The sequence below is a fragment of the Perognathus longimembris genome, chromosome 1 (assembly GCF_023159225.1).
Source record: "Perognathus longimembris pacificus isolate PPM17 chromosome 1, ASM2315922v1, whole genome shotgun sequence".
Taxonomy (NCBI): Eukaryota; Metazoa; Chordata; class Mammalia; order Rodentia; family Heteromyidae; genus Perognathus; species Perognathus longimembris.
In genome coordinates, this window is record NC_063161.1 from 63,408,283 (window position 1) to 63,424,272 (window position 15,990).

General features: G+C 42.5%; 1 protein-coding gene and 1 pseudogene across 2 annotated transcripts in view; one reads left to right on the forward strand and one right to left on the reverse strand.

Annotated features, from left to right (window-relative positions):
- The window catches only part of Cpne8 (copine 8), a 272,518-nt gene that overhangs the window by 67,927 nt on the left and 188,601 nt on the right, over nt 1-15,990 (reverse strand). The window contains exon 20 of one of the 2 annotated variants that reach the window (XM_048366539.1): nt 11,838-11,914. The exons of the other annotated variant lie outside the window; for it this stretch is intronic. Within the exon in view, the coding sequence (XP_048222496.1) occupies nt 11,891-11,914 (24 nt within the window). The 3' untranslated portion in view covers nt 11,838-11,890. Of the gene's footprint in view, nt 1-11,837; nt 11,915-15,990 lie in introns of those variants that run through there. 2 annotated transcript variants of the gene reach the window in all.
- LOC125366120 lies at nt 2,655-4,023 on the forward strand (annotated as a pseudogene).

A 15,990-nucleotide genomic window follows, 5' to 3' on the forward strand; every position in this document is an offset into this window, starting at 1 on the left:
GCCACTAGGCTATATCCCCAGCCCCCATCCTTTTTTTTTTTTAAGCTCCTTTATCAAAGATTAAGTGGGCATAGTTCTGTGGATTCATTTCTGGGTCTTCAATTCTGTTCCATTGGTCTTCAGGCCTGTTCCAGTGCCAATACCAAGCTCTTTTTTTTTTTTTTTTTTTTTACTATAGCTTTATAATACAGCTTGAAGTTGGGTATTGTAATTCCTCCAGCACTGTTCTTTCTGCTTAGGATTGTTTTTGCTATTCTGGGTCTTTTATTGTTCCATATGAATTTCTGGATTGCTTCCTCTATTTCATTAAAAAATGGCATTGGGATTTTAATGGGTATTGCATTGAATTTGTAGATAGCCTTTGGTAATATTGCCATTTTGACTATATTAGTCCTCCTAATCCAGGAGCATGGGAGGTTTTTCCATTTCCTTAGTTCTGCCTTAATTTCGTTTTTCATGTTTTTAAATTTCTCATCATAGAGTCTTTCACTTCTTTGGTAAGGTTATTCCTAGGTATTTAAGAGAAGCAGTTCTTTGTAGCTAGAACCCCTATCACCAAAAAAATCTGTGATGAAATATTCACAATGTAACATATTTCTTCTAATGGGCTTGGATGCTTACTATAAAAACACTTTTAACTTGCCAAGCCCTAGGGTAGAGAAAAGTAGTATATAGTTAACTCCAATGAAACAAATCTTTATAGTTTTAAGTTTTAATATTCTTTATGCATGAGAAAAAGTGAAAATGAAAAGGAAACACTCAGACCTAATAAAATACTGTAAAAACAAAGGGATGTTTTCCTTAATTGCTGTAAGAGAAGATAGTGCCTATTTTATTTTCACTTGAAATTATTTCTTTGAAGGTTGGAAAATTCAGCAGCCCTGTGGAGGCATCCATGTGGATAATTAAGAACACTGGGTCCCACATCCTATGAAATGAGAGAACCACTTCTAGCCTGAACTGTAATGGATTTAGAATGACACCTTTCTTCTGAACATCTTTCTATTGAAGCTATGTAGTCTAGGGAAGGAGCTGGTACCCTGGAAATTACCTGAAGTTTTCTCAATGGAGCTAAATTCTTGCCTTCATTCATCTCATATCTATTCAGTATGTTTTCAGTGTCAATGCAAGCAAATAGGTGCTAATATAAACAGATCCATGATCAATAAAGCCCAGACACATCTTCCCTCAAGTGGACAGACTCTCATTGTTCTTTCTTTTTTTTCCTTTGAGAATTACTCTATAACTCTGTGTGTGTGTGTGTGTGTGTGTGTGTGTGTGAGAGAGAGAGAGAGAGAGAGAGAGAGAGAGAGAGAATGAATATAGAAACTTGAACTCAGGACCTGTGAGCTGTTTCTGAGCTTTTCTGCTCTAGGCTAGCAATCTATACTACTGGGAGCTCAATTTCTAGCTTTTTGGTAGTTAATTGAAGCTAAGAATCTCATGGACTTTTCTGCCAAGACTACATTCAAACCACAATTCTCAGATCTCAGCCTCTAGAGTTGCTGCGATTACAGGTATGAGACACTGGCAGCCAGCTGCTTTATAATTCTCACTACTCTTACCACACTGGCCTTAGGATAACTTAACATACTAAGTGCCAATCACTGAGGTTGTGACAGAGGAGACAATGGCAGGTAATATTTGGTCCCTGTCTTTGAGTAGCATAGAGATCAGAGATCTCATAGTTTCAATTAATTGTTGTATGTATTATAAGTGGGTATTTATAGGACCAGGAATTGATCCTACACTTTTCTTTATATATAAAAAAAGCTTCAATGGCCCTCCATCTCTAGAAAGCTTTATCCAAGATATCTAAGTTAAAAGTTCTTTGGCCGTCTCCTAATCCTCATGAAGACAAATAAAATAGACTACTTTGAATAAATTATGACAATAAACAACATCGCCTAAAATTAAAATTTAAATTTCTTCACACCTAAAATCAACTGATTGTATGCGAACTGATGTGGACTGACTTGAACAGACCCAAAAGGGAGAGGAGGAAGAGGAGGAGGAGGAGGAGAGGAGGAGGAGGAGGAGGAGGAGGAGGAGGAGGAGGAGGAGGAGGAGGAGGAGGAGGAGGAGGAGGAGGAAGCGAGGAGGAGGAGGAAGAGGGAAGAAGAAAAGAGGAAGAAGAAGAAGAAGAAGAAGAAGAAGAAGAAGAAGAAGAAGAAGAAGAAGAAGAAGAAGAAGACGAAGAAGAAGAAGAAGAAGAAGAAGAAGAAGAAGAAGAAGAAGAAGAAGAAGAAGAAGAAGAAGAAGAAAAGAAGATTGATTCAGTAATAAAAATATTTATTAAGGAAATGCATAATACTTAACAGTTCCATTGACAAATTCTTTCAAACATTTTAAAACCTAATACCAATTCTTCTCAAATTCTCTAAAAAAAAAACCCCAAACTGCAGAAGCCTGGTGCCAGTAGCTCACACCTGTAAGTCAAGCTGCTCAGGAGGTTGAAATCTGAGATCTCAGTTTGAAGACAGCCTGGGCAGGAATAGTTTGTGAACTCTTATCTTTGAAAATCCAGAAGTGGAGCTCTGGCTCAAGTGGTAGAACACCAGCCTTGAGCACAAAAGCTCATGGACTGCACTGGGGCCTTGAGTTCCAGTCCCAGGTCTGGAACACAAGAGAAAGAGAAGCAGTACTGGTAATCCCAGCACTGAAAATGACAAAGCAGGAGTTACATATATTCAAATCCAGCCTGGGTTAGTCAGCCCCCTATATGGTGACAACTAAAGGATTGCAAAGGAGAAATATTGTGATAATTAATCTTGTCAACTTGAATGGCTTGAGAGATGTCTGAGAAATGAGTGAAGGGTATGTCCACATGGCTGCAACACATGTGCAGAGACAATTCATGCAGGAAGAGCAGAGCTGCCATGCATTGCAAAGTAGGGCCGCATAGTCTGGAGGCCAAACACAGAAGACAGAGAAAGAACAGGAAGAGGCCACTAGCACAGGGTAGCACAGGCTACCCCCTTCCTGGTCACCATGAGGGCATCTGATCTTTCCTGCTTGCCATCCCTCCATGTGGATTGCTACACCCAAGGCTCTGAGCTAAGCTCGGGACATCCTCCCTTTAAATCACATTTCCTCCGTTATTTGGCCACAGTGACAACAAAAGCAATACAGAAAATTGTTATTGATGGCCGGCAGCAGTAGCCATTTCCAATGAGCTGCTGGGGGTGAAAGATGGCGATGCCCCTTGGGTGGTCGCCAAAGGTGCGGGGTCGGGAATCTGTGTGTCTCACCTTCGATCAACTGCCAGACATAATTGAACCCCAGGAGGAGCTGATTCGCCAGCTGAGGAATGCAGTGGTTCTCCAGGATGAAAATGTTGTCCATAAAGAAGAGTTCCAGGAAGTGGAGAAGGAAGTGGTGGAAGAGAAGCTGCCCATGCCGAGACCATGTTCCTCCTGGTCAAGAAGAGGAGGAGCTGCAGTTTTCCCTTAGAGAGTTGGAGGTGATCTCTAAGCAGCTGGAGAAAGAAGCTGGCCTTGGAAAGGCCTCTCTACTGTCAAGAGCAAAGTACTGCAGGAGTCCAGCAAGGAGGAACAGCTCATCACCAAGTGCAAGGAGACTGAGTCTCCCATTGTAAAGCAAAATGTACTTAATGGCAAAGAGAATGAAATTAAACAGCTACAGCATGTTATCAGCCAGCAGATACAGATCTTCAGGAATCACGTGTCTGACTTCCAGATCCAGAAGCAGCAGGAGAAATACATGGCCTAGGTGCTGGACCAGAAGCATAAGAAGGCCTCAGGAAAGCCTCATTCTGGCAGCCACCATCTCAGGGAAAAATAAAATGCTGGCTGTCTTCCTGAAACATAACAACAACAACAACAACAACAAGAAATTGTTATTGATAACTATGAAGTGGGACAGGACTGTGACTTCCTACCAGAAACCACAAAACCTACAAGAAGACAATATAAGGAGAAAAAGCAACAACCACTTGAAGCAAATCTAGGCAATATCTGGATTTGATTCCCCAGACTCAGGTAACAAAAACAAAGGTAGATAAATGAGGTACATTAAAAAAATAAACTAGAAAGCTTATTTGTGGAATTGAAACTCCTTTGTACAACTACTTAATATTAAAAAAAAATTAAAGAATGAAAAGCTTTGAGATAGCAAAGGAAACAATATACTTGAAGAGACATTGTACAGATGAGGAGAAAATATTTGCGGACTGTGTAAAAGATGCTCTGATGCTAAGCATGATGGTAAACTCACCAAGGTTCTGTGGAGAGGATTAAAAGATGACTATAGTTCAGGGGCACCTCCGGGTGGAGAGGGCCCCATGAAGTAGACAGATGATGGGCACATGGATCAGCAAATCAAGGGGGAAGACCCTCCCTGAATGTGGGCAAAGCCATCCAATCAGGACAAAAAGAAAACAAGCTGTATGCACATAGGCAAGCATGATTCTTTTTGAATGGGGCAGTTTTAGGTATTGCCATTGTCTGCAGACATCAGAAGATACTTCTGCTCTTAATGCAGATTTGTACCAGCAACTCCCTAGGGTTCCAGGCCTGCAGGCTCAGTCTATGGCTGAGTCATTGGCCCCCCCTTGTTCTGAGATGTCCAGCATCTTAGGCTGAGGAGCCACTTGGAGACTAATCCAGCTACTAGTCATAGGAGACAACCCTGATTCACAGAAGGGGTTATAGTAAAAATAAAGAGAGAAAATCAAGGAGCTGGAGCAACTCAATATAGAGAAACATGGGACCTGAGCATGCTTGACCCCAAGAAACAGGTGTATACAGTACTAGACCTCAAGGACACCTTCTTCAGCATCCCACTGGTGACGGCCAGTCAGCCCCTATTTGCCTTTGAGTGGGCAGATCCGGAGACGGATATCAAGGATAACTGACCTGGACTCAGCTGCCTCAAGGGTTCAAAAACTCCCCCACCATCTTTGATGAGGCACTGCACACAGATCTCTGTGAGTACCGACTCTCTTTCCCCAAGGTTTCCTTGTTACAATATGTGGATGACTTGTTGATAGCTGCAAAAACAGAGGAGATCTGCTTACAAGTGACTGAAGGGCTCCTAAAAGCACTACAAGAACTCGGCTACTGGGTCTCAGCAAGAAAGCCCAGCTGTGCACCAAGAGAGCCACATATCGTGGGTACATTCTTGAAGGAGGACTTAGGACCTTGTCAAGCTCCAGGAAGCAAGCAATCATGCAAATCCCCACTACCCAGACTAAGGGACAAGTAAGGGAATTCTTGGGAACTGTGGGGTATTGTAAACTCTGGATTTTGGGGTTTGCTGAAGTAGCACGGTCCTTATGTGAGATTACCAAAGGGCCAGGAGGAAATATTAGATGGACAGAAGAAGAGGAACAGGTGTTCCAGACCCTTAAAAAGCAGCTAGTCTCAGCCCCACTCCTGGCTATTCTGAATATCCACAAGCCTTTTTACTTGTTCATGGGCAAAAAGGCTGGAGTAGGAAAAGGGCGTGCTAACTCAGAAGTTAGGACCATGGTATTGGCCAGTGGCCTACTTATCTAAAAAATTAGACCCAGTTGCATTAGGATGGCCTGCCTGCCTTGCAGCAATGGCTCAGCTAGTCAAAGACTCTAACAAGCTAACACTGGGGCAGGACCTAGTGGTAACTACCTCCACGCAGTTGAGAACTTGTTGTGAAGCCCCCCAGACCAGTGGATGTCCAATGCCAGGCTAACACAGTACCAGGCTCTGTTGCTCAACCAGCCTAAAGTGACTTTCCGAGCTCCCACAGCCCTCAACCCTGCCACCCTGCTACCAGATGCTGATCAGATGGTGCTCACTTGTACTGAGGTTGTGACCCCATCCACAGCATTCAGCCAGACCTCACAGACTTTCTGCTACCCGACTCAGAAAAGACCATGTTCACCGATGGAAGTAACTATGTGATGGACGGAGTGAAGTTAGTGGGAGTGGCAGTTGTGGAAAGGGACCAAGTTATTTGGGCCGAGCCATTACCAGTGAGCACCTCAGTGCAAAAAGCTGAGCTCATTGCCCTAACCCAAGCTTTGATGCTGGGAAAGGACAAGAAGGTCAACATCTATATGGACTGCAGGTATGCATTCGCCACTGTACATGTACATGGGCCATTTACAAAGAATGCAGGCTGCTGACAGCAGAAAGAAAAACCATCAAAAACAAATAACAGATATCAGGCCATATGGTTGCCAAAGGCAGTTGCTGTAATGCACTGCCCGGCACATCAGAAGGGAAACTCAGAGGAAGAAAAGGGGAACCGGAGAGCTGACGAGGCCGCACAAGAAGTGGCTACAGCAGACAGGAGCGCGATGGCATTGGCACTCCTCCCAATGCCAGCCCTCTCAGAGGAGGCCCAGTATTCTCCTGAAGATCAAAAGGCTCTCCAGTATCCTCAGGAAATGAGTAAAAAGGGAAACTGGAAACAGACTTGCAGCAGGAGTTGTTCTTCCCCAAGCATTAGGATGGAGTATCATTAAGCAAATACACCAGGGAACCCATCTAGGAAAGAGCAAGCTAGCAGAACTGATCCGCCAGTTCTACTATATACCTAAAATGGACAAAATGTTAGAAGATATTACCAGCTGGTGCGTGCCTTTCAGAGGACAAATGTGGCTGGTGGAATAGCCATCAAAGGAAAGAGGGAAAGGGGAATGGTGCCAGGAGCCTGCCTATTGGGAGCTAGACTTTACTGAGGTAAAAACAAGCAAATATGGATATAAGTATCTGCTAGTTTTTGTAGACACTTTTTTAGGATGGACAGAAGCTTTCCCAACCAAATGGGAAACAGCACAGACAGTAGCAAAGAAGCTGCTAGAGGAGATAATTTCCAGGTTTGGACTCCCCGTAGCCATAGGCTCAGACAATGGCCCCTCTTTCATCTCTCATGTAACCCAGATATTAGGTAAGTCATTGGGGATTAATTGGAAATTACATTGTGCCTATCATTCTCAAAGTTCAGGTCAGGTAGAGAGGATGAATAGGATTCTAAGAGAGACCTTAACCAAATTGACCCTTGAGACTGGCGAAAACTGGACGGCCCTCCTACCATTTGCCCTTCTGTGGGTATGCTGTACACCATACTTGTACACTGTACACATATACACCTTATGAGATAATGTTCAGGAGGCCTCCTCCCTTATTCCCTAAGCTTGGTTCTGAAGCACAGTTGAATTGACTAACCAACATTGGTTATAGTCCTTGCAGGACCTGCAGAGAGTCCAAAATGAACTTTACTCACAGATCAGGGCGGCTCACGAGGAGCTGCCCAAGGATGCTCCAGCCTTATACCCTTTTGTGCCAAGACAGGTGGTGTGGGTAAAGCAACATGAGACTGAGCCCTTGGAGCCCCACTAGAAAGGCCCCTACACTGTAGTTCTGACCATTCCTACTGCTGTCAAGGTAGACAGCCTAAAGACCTGGATCCATGCCTCTCATGTCAAAGCAGCTAACCTGACTAAGGAGGACAAGTGGAAGGCAGTGCAATCCGATGACCCACTAAAATGGACATTTGTGAAACATTTGAACTAGTAATGTTCTTGTGACTTTGGAATTCAAGAAAAATGGGTGAGTTTAAGTCCAAACTCCAAGTTTGAGCATTACTAAGTGTTTTGGAGGATTATTGCATTATTAAAAGAGGAAGTAAGGAAAAGGCTTTGGAAATCAAGAATGCATTTCTAGATAAGAAATTTGGGAGTGAAATTGTTCTATTGTTCCAAAGTGGAATTACTATTCCAGTTTGTCTATAGGTTTTTTGTAACAGTTTCCAACAGACCCACTGAGAAGGACAGACAATTCCTACAAGTCTGTTGCACGTAACGTTGGCTCTTAATAAGTTCCAGGTAAGATCATGATTAAAAACTATTTCTGTGTGGACCACCTTGTTGCATTAATTGCAGTAAAGTGGCCTTATGTACAGAATCATGATCTGTGGTTTGCAGCCAGCCCTGGCAGAGAAAAGTCCCTGTGAGAGTCTCATCTTTAATCAGCCAGCAGAGTGCTGGGAACAGAGTTGTGAGTTGCTTTGAGGCTCAAAGTGGTAGAGTGCTAGTCTTGAGTTGGAGAGCTGAGGGACAGCACTCAGGCCCTGAGTGCAAATCCAGTGAAGGACCAAGAGAAATGCCAAAGGTACATTTTTATCACCTTTTTGCTGGAGACTGAGTGGTGGACTCTTGGACGAGCCAGGAATTCCCTCCCTTGGGGGGGGGGCGGGACTCCATTACACAAAGATGCTAAGTCTGGATTCTTGTGCTTGTAATTCTGGTATTTGTAATTCTTGCAGTAAGGAAAACCTCAATTGAGTTCAAATGTTCCAGACAGTAACTCAGACTGAAGAAAAAAAAATGGTTCTCTTAAAACAGGCAATGGATCCAACTGCAGAACTTCTGCACAGCAAATGATACAGATAACAAGGCCTCATATCCAATATATACTTAGAACTCAACAAATTAGCTTCCCCCAAAACAAATCTTCAAAAAAACAACTGCCCCCTCAACAAATGGGCTAATGGCTTAAAGAGAGACTTCTCTGAATAGGAAATGAGAATGACCAAGGGGTACATGAAGAAGTGATCATCATCACTGGCTATAAAAGAAATGCATATCTGGAAGTGGCGCTGTGGTTCAAATGGTAGAGCACTAGCCTTGAGCTGAAGAGCTCAGGGACAAAGTTCAAGAAAGAATGACTTGTGCCCATTCATGAGGAAATAGAAAGACTTGGAAAAAAAATCATACTAAGTGAAGTGAACCAGACCCAAAGAAACATAAACTCTATGGTTTCATTTATTGGAAACAATTAGTACTTGTCTAGGATAGTCCTAGCAGAATGTCACAGTAGCTCAATAGCAATATATATATATGATCACATAATACTAAGGAAAATTAACTACAAGATTTGGAAATAAGAAGTGGCGCTGTGGCTCAAGTGGCAAAGCACTAGCCTTAAGCTGAAGAAGTTCAGGGACAGTGCCCAGACCCAGAGTTCAAGCCCCATAACTGCCAAAAAAAATCGGAAATAAGTGGTTTATCTTTGACGTTATTATTTTCAATGTACCATATGAAATTTAAAAAAATAAATAAAACAAGCAATGGGTGCCTGTCTAGGCTTCAGAGTTCTTCAAATGAAAGCCAAAGTGTAAGTGTTAAAGCAGAAGTTAGTAAGACTCATTGGTCTGAAATCTTCGGTGCAAGGCCAGCCCAGGGAAAGAAAGGTCCCTGGGAGGTGGGAGGTCCTAGGAGAATAGTTTGTAAGCATGACTTTCTAATGCCCATGTTTGTCTAATTGGGCAGGAACTTGCTAGTCATCTGTTATAGTGGGTAGTAAAGCTAAGTTTGTCAAATGACAGTATAGTTTAAAATCCCAACCACCTGCATCTGCTCAAAGCCCGAAGTGAATTTTGAGCTGGCATATCTGTTCAGGGGAGGAAGCTTATGGACCTGAGATCATGTCTTTATTGAGATCTAAGGCCTGCAAAGGTAATTTAGGCATTGTTAGGTCACTGGAGATCAGTTCTCCAGCCAGTCAGGAAAATGCTTCTGCAAACCAGAGTGCTAAAAGACTACAGTGTTGTAGCCCAAGAGGAAGTCTATGCAGTTGTTAAAGTAAAATGTTGAATGTAATTTCCAGTCTGGAGTAAAGCTCCTAATGGACATCTGATACTGGCAACCCCTTGGCAAAGTAGGCTATGCGTAAGGTTATAGGTTCCTGGCTAGGTAGGGTCAGTATCCCTGAGTTAGCCTGAAGAAGTTACAGAAGATGGATGATCTTTGCCCATCAGCTCCCCTTCAGATCAAGGTACCAGAGTCATTTTTGGGAAGATGAGGCAGGGTAAACTAGAAGCATGGAAAACAATGGTAACAAATGTACAAGAGTGGAGACTTGCACTTGTGAGAGATGATTATTTAACCAGTCTATGTAGAAAGTTGCAGGCAACCCAGCAGAAGGTGTGACATTCTATTGGAGCCACTGGGAGCCACTTCCCCTGCCCATTCCATATGGGTTGAGATCAAGGATGGCCTGAGAGACATCTGGAAGAATCTACATCTTCACCCTGAGCACCTCTACTGTGGTGAAAACAGATGGGACTCCTATCATCACATGCAGCTGATTTCCTGCTGTAAGGCTACTTTGGATCTGTTGAAGCTGAGATTTTGGGGGGACATTCTTTCTCTGGTAACCTTACCATTCCTGAGTTGACTGACTCACTCTATTAAGGAAATTGGAAGAAAAAAAAAGGAAAATTGGATAAAGCATGTGTGGCAGGCTAGAGAGTCACTCCCAGGTGACGCTTGGGGTGGGAGGTGTGTCCAAGTGTATTAGGGTGTGTCCAAGTGTATTAGGGTGTGTCCAGATGGATTAGGGTGTGACCTCAGAAGGGAGGGAGGTAACTGCCTCCAGGTGTGAAGTTTTAAATAGGTGAGAGCATGGAGCTCTCCTAGGGGTGGACCTCACAGATATCACTGGCCAAACTTAGGCACTTAGAGGCACAGGAAACTGGATTGGTCCCTGTGTTAACACATTTTTATTTGTACAAAGAATTGGAGCCATAAAACTGGTCCTACGTATCCAGTACACACCCCTCAATGTTAGTGAAATAAGTGAAGGGTTTGATTAGGCTGAAAGAAAAGGGGATATTGTAGGGAGCAGAGGTGATTCCATCTTTATTAGGGAAATATGGTAGGAAATGTTGGGTGCAGTAGATTAGGTCAACCTGACCCCAAAGTTCTGCTTCTGTAAATGGCTTGCTTAACTTGTTTGTTGCTTGCTCTACCCCCTGCGTCAACCTGCTATATCTGTGCTACACTTTTACCTTTATAAACCCCAATTTGAGGACTGCTCAGTGTCACGGTGGCAGCTCCTGAGTCTGAACTGTGTCCCTGGCCAGTCAGCATGCCTTTCATTGTCGGTTCAGCTCCCAAGTCTGTGCTGCGTCCCTGGCTGGTCAGTTCACTTTTTGCTTCCCCAATAAATCCATCTTTTTGTTTGAGACTGTCTCTGGGTGGTAGACTCTTGGAGGGATGGGGAATCCCCTCCCTTGAACCCCGTAACAGGCCTCACTTCTGTGAGAGCAATCTCTTATTTCCCAAGGTGATATTAGAACACAATAATGTTAAAGAAAACAAAAAATGTTAATGAGGCCATTACTTTGGATTGAGCTCCTGAACTTGGCTCTAACAGACCAGACCAAACCAACATAGAGACATTCGTGTTACATACCACACAATGAAATTGAAATGGAAGCTTAAAAGTAGCATATAAATCCCAAATCGAGATTTTCTGGAAATCAAGAGAGTCCAGCCTACCTAAGTCAGCATAATGAGGAAATGCCTTCTGACTCAACCCTTACTTGAAAGTAAGGTGATATCAACTTTAACCTCTGCTTTGTTTCTCTGTTGTTCTGTTTCCTAGTCCCTTCACACAATTGACAGTTCTGAGATTGTACACAATTCTCATTTTCTTTTGTAAGACAGAGAGCTCCCTGACCCCTGGTGACAAATAAAAGTCAATTAGAGATCAGGTACTGGTGTTCGAGCCTGTAATCCCAGCTATTTGGGAAGCTAAGATCTGAAGATTGTACTTCAAAGCCAGCCTAGGCAGGAACATTCATGAGACTCTTATCTCCAATTAACCAGCAGAAAACCCAGGGTAGAAATATGCTTCAAACTGAAGAGCATCAGCCTTAGTGAAAAACCTCAGGGACAGCATTCACGACCTGAGTTCAAACCCAAGTACTAGCAATAGAACAAAATAAACTCCCAAACCTCCAAACCCCCTAAATTTGTTATTTTATTTTTTGACAGTAAGAAAATGTGTCAAGACCCACCCCAATTATGTTTATTAAATGAGAAGAATAAACAGCCTGCTACCAGTGTTTTTCTTCAACTGTCAACGTCTTGTCACACCTACTTCTGGTTTTGTATTGCATACTGGAAGAGGATTTTAAAAAACAGCTATTGAGTTGGGTGCTGATGACTCACACCTATAATCCTAGTTACTCAGGAGAGGCTGAGATCTGAGGATCACAGGATCAAAGCCAGATTGGAGGAAATTTTGAGTCTCATCTCTAGTAAACCAACAAAAATCCAAAAGGAGAGCTGTGACTCAAGTGGTAGAGTGCTACTCTTGAGAAAACAAAGTGAGAGTGTGAGGTCCAGAGTTCAACCTCTAGTACTACCATCAAAAAAAGAAGGGGGAGGGGAGTGATGTAGTCATCTGATAGTTTAATTGCACACATTAAATTCCCTATTTACATCTTAAATTGGGAAGCATTTAAAACTATGCCTATTTTCAGGTGGCATTTACATCATATTCTCCAAGGATGGAGATACAAGATGCACCAGAAAAAAGTACAGTCATTTATCAATAACAGGATGTGGAAATGGAACTGTGGCTCAAGTGATAAAGTACCAGCCTAGAGCAAAATAGCTAAGGAGCAGTGCCCAGGTCCTGAGTTCAAGCCTGAGTATGGGCACATACACACAAAGAAGGGAAGTAATAAGTATTCTGAGATGCAATGCAAAGACCAGTGCATAGAAGGGACTGGTTTCAGTTTGCTGAAGTGAAAAGATGAGTTGGGGCTTGAGTTGGAAAGGCAAAGGATATGTGAGGTAAACACTAGAGGAGAGTGTGAGCACTGGGACTGAGCTTCAGGCAGACCTGGATCGGCTGGGAAAGTGACGTTTCAAGACCGGATAGCTTTAATATTCTTCTGAGGGGTAATGGTGATTGGTATTATGTGACTGGCTGTGAACATACATAGAGATGATTAAATGGGAAACTACTAACGGTGGAGACAAATAGAAAGTAATTTGCATTTTTCATCTGAGAGGAAAGGAAGAGAATCAGGACAGTATTTAAAGCATTTGGGATTCCTGTGGTAATTCTTCCCTTCTCTTCATCCCTCCCTTCTTCCTTCCCTCTTCCCTTCCTTCCTTCCTTCCTTCCTTCCTTCCTTCCTTCCTTCCTTCCTTCCTTCCTTCCTTCCTTTCTGTCTTCCTTCTCTTCCTTCCTCCTCACTCCTTTATCTCTTCCTCCCTCCCTACTTCCTTCTTCCCTCCCTTCTTCCTTCTTTTCTTCCCTCCCTCTTTCCTTCCTTCCCTCCCTCTTTCCTTTTTGTGCTGGTTCTGGGGCATAAAACCTGGGCTTGGCAATCTACCATTTGTGCCACAGCTTCACTTCTGACCTTTTGGTGGTTAACTGGAGATAAGAGTCTCATGGACTTTCTTGCCTGGACCGTCTTCAAGCTCTGATCCTCCAATCTCAGCCTCCTGAGTAGCCAGAATTACAGGCTTCAGTCATGGGCTGAGGTCTCACTGACTTTTTGGGTGAGTTGTGTGAACCACAATCCTCCCACTCTCTTCCTCTTGAGATTATAGGTGTGTACACATGGCTACCTTTATTGTATTTGAATTGGCAGTTCTGTGATTGTCTACTAATATCAAGGGGTCTAGTTTTACCTCATTAATTATATACATATTAGCCAAGCTTAAAGTGCACAATTTCTCAAAAGGTACAGATGATTAATCTCATCCATGAGTGAAATCTCATTGGTGTCACCATATGAAATTACTTTCCTTAATTGTAAGTTTCTTACTCTTCCAATTTAGAGTGCTGCTTTGTGAGATTATACTTTCAATGATTTCAACAAGAAGAGACATTAGAAAGGCAAACCAGTGCTGTCCAGGGAAATAACATTTCATCTGGATGTCTCTTATTGAGATTTTAAAGTTCTCACCATTTGGAGCAAGTTCTTGGCTGCCACTATTAAATGTATCAAGTTTACTGTGGGAGCAATATCTCACATATGAAAAGCTAGCATCTCACAATGAGAGCAGAGAGCTTACAAAGTGATCAAGAAGGCAGAGGTGGTTTCAACACCTGCAACAAACAAAAACTAGATCCTTATATATCACCCTGCACCAAAATCAATTCCAAATGGATCAAAGACCACGAAATAAAAACAGTTACCCTAAAAACACAAGAAGGAGTAGGAAAAACACTTGGGGTCCTTGGCACAGGATGAAACTTCCTTAATAAAGGACCAGAAATGCTACAAATCAAAGAAAGATTGGACAAATGGGACTGCATCAAACTGCAGAGCTTCTGTAGGGCAAAGGACATAGCTCCCAAGAGAAACAGAAAGCCCACAGATTGGGAGAAGATCTTTACCGGCCATACAATGGACAAAGGCCTCATATCTAAAATATATGCAGAACTAAAAAAATTAAATTCCTGCAAAACAAAACCTCAAAGAACCAGAAGCCCCCTCAACAAGTGGGCTAAAGACTTAAAAAGAGACTTCTCTGATGAAGAAATGAGAATGGCCAAGAGACATATGAAAAAGTGCTCTACATCACTGGCCATAAAAGAAATGCAAATCAAAACAACATTGAGATTCCACCTCACCCCAGTAAGAATGTCCTATATCAAGAAAATTAACAATAACAAATGTTGGAGGGTATGTGGCCAAAAGGGAACCCTACTTCATTGTTGGTGGGAATGTAAACTGGTTCAGCCACTCTGGCAAGCAGTATGGAGATTCCTCAGAAGGGTAAACATAGAGCTCCCCTATGACCCAGCAGCCCCACTTTTCGGTATCTAGCCAAAAGACCACAAACAAAATCACATGAAAGCCACCAGCACAACAATGTTCATTGCAGCACAATTTGTCATAGCGAGAATTTGGAACCAACCCAGATGCCTCTCAGTAGACGAATGGATCAGGAAAATGTGGTATATATACACAATGGAATTTTATGCCTCTATCAGAATGCCATTGCCCTATTTGTAAGGAAATGGAAGAACTTGGAAAAAATTATATTAAGTGAAGTGAGCCAGACCTAAAGAAACATGGACTGTATGGTTTCCCTCATAGGGAATAGTTAGCACAGGTTTAGGCTAGTCACAGCAGAGGATCACAAGAGCCCAATAGGTATGCCATTATGAACACATAAGATGATGCTAAGTAAAATGAACTCCATGTTATGGAAGCAAGCTTTATGTCACTGTTGTAATTTCTTTCAACATGCCATGTGAAACCGTAGCTTCTTTTGTTGAAGATCCTCTTGTATCCTCTTCCTGTGGTTGTACCTGTGCTATCAGTGTATCTCATCTGAGTGCCCTGGATACTGTATATACTGGTATTAGAACTAGGGAAGTGAAAGGGAATATCAAAATTGAGAGACAAAGGATAAAAAGACAAATGGCTCCAAAAGCAATACTTGCATAACCATTTGGTGTAACCATTTGGAGAGGGAAAGGGGGAGGGGGGAGAATGAGGGAGGAGGTAACAAATAGTACAGGAAATATACCCATGGCCTAAAGTATGTAACTGTAACCCCTGTGTACATCACTTTGACAATAAATAAGTAATTTAAAAAAAAGGCAAGAGGTGGCCTCCTCCACCACCACCCCCTACTTTCTTGTGCCAGTCTTGGGTCTTGAACTCAGGGTTTGAGCTCTGTTGCTGAGTTTTGTTTTGTTTATTTATTCAACCTAGTGCTCTACCACTTTAGCGATAGCATCACTGCTGGCTTTTGGTGGTTAATTTGTCTCATGGACTTTCTTGCCTGCACTGGACTGTAACTGTGATCTTCAGATCTCAGCCTCCTGAGTAGCTAGGATTACAGGTACATGACACTGGCAACTAGCAGGATATTCATTTTTAATTCTGGAATTTATAACTGTAGAAGACATGATGCCCTGAATCCATCATTCTATGTATAGCCTTCTTGTTATGCCATAACCTGTGCCTAATGTCAGAATGTCTGTCTGGTACTCAGGTCGTAGGGGGAGCTATTGGTATGTGTTCGAGCTTATAGCATTTGTTCCTGGAATTTTCAACAACTATTTTTACAGTGGTCGTTTTTCTTTTTCCCAGTTAGTTTTGCATAAATCATGTATTCCTTTCATTTTTGTTCTCTTCATTAATTTAGGGAAGAGACAAGAACCTATTATTTGTTAATCTTACATAGGGAGTTAACCACCAATAATTTTCTGGTTA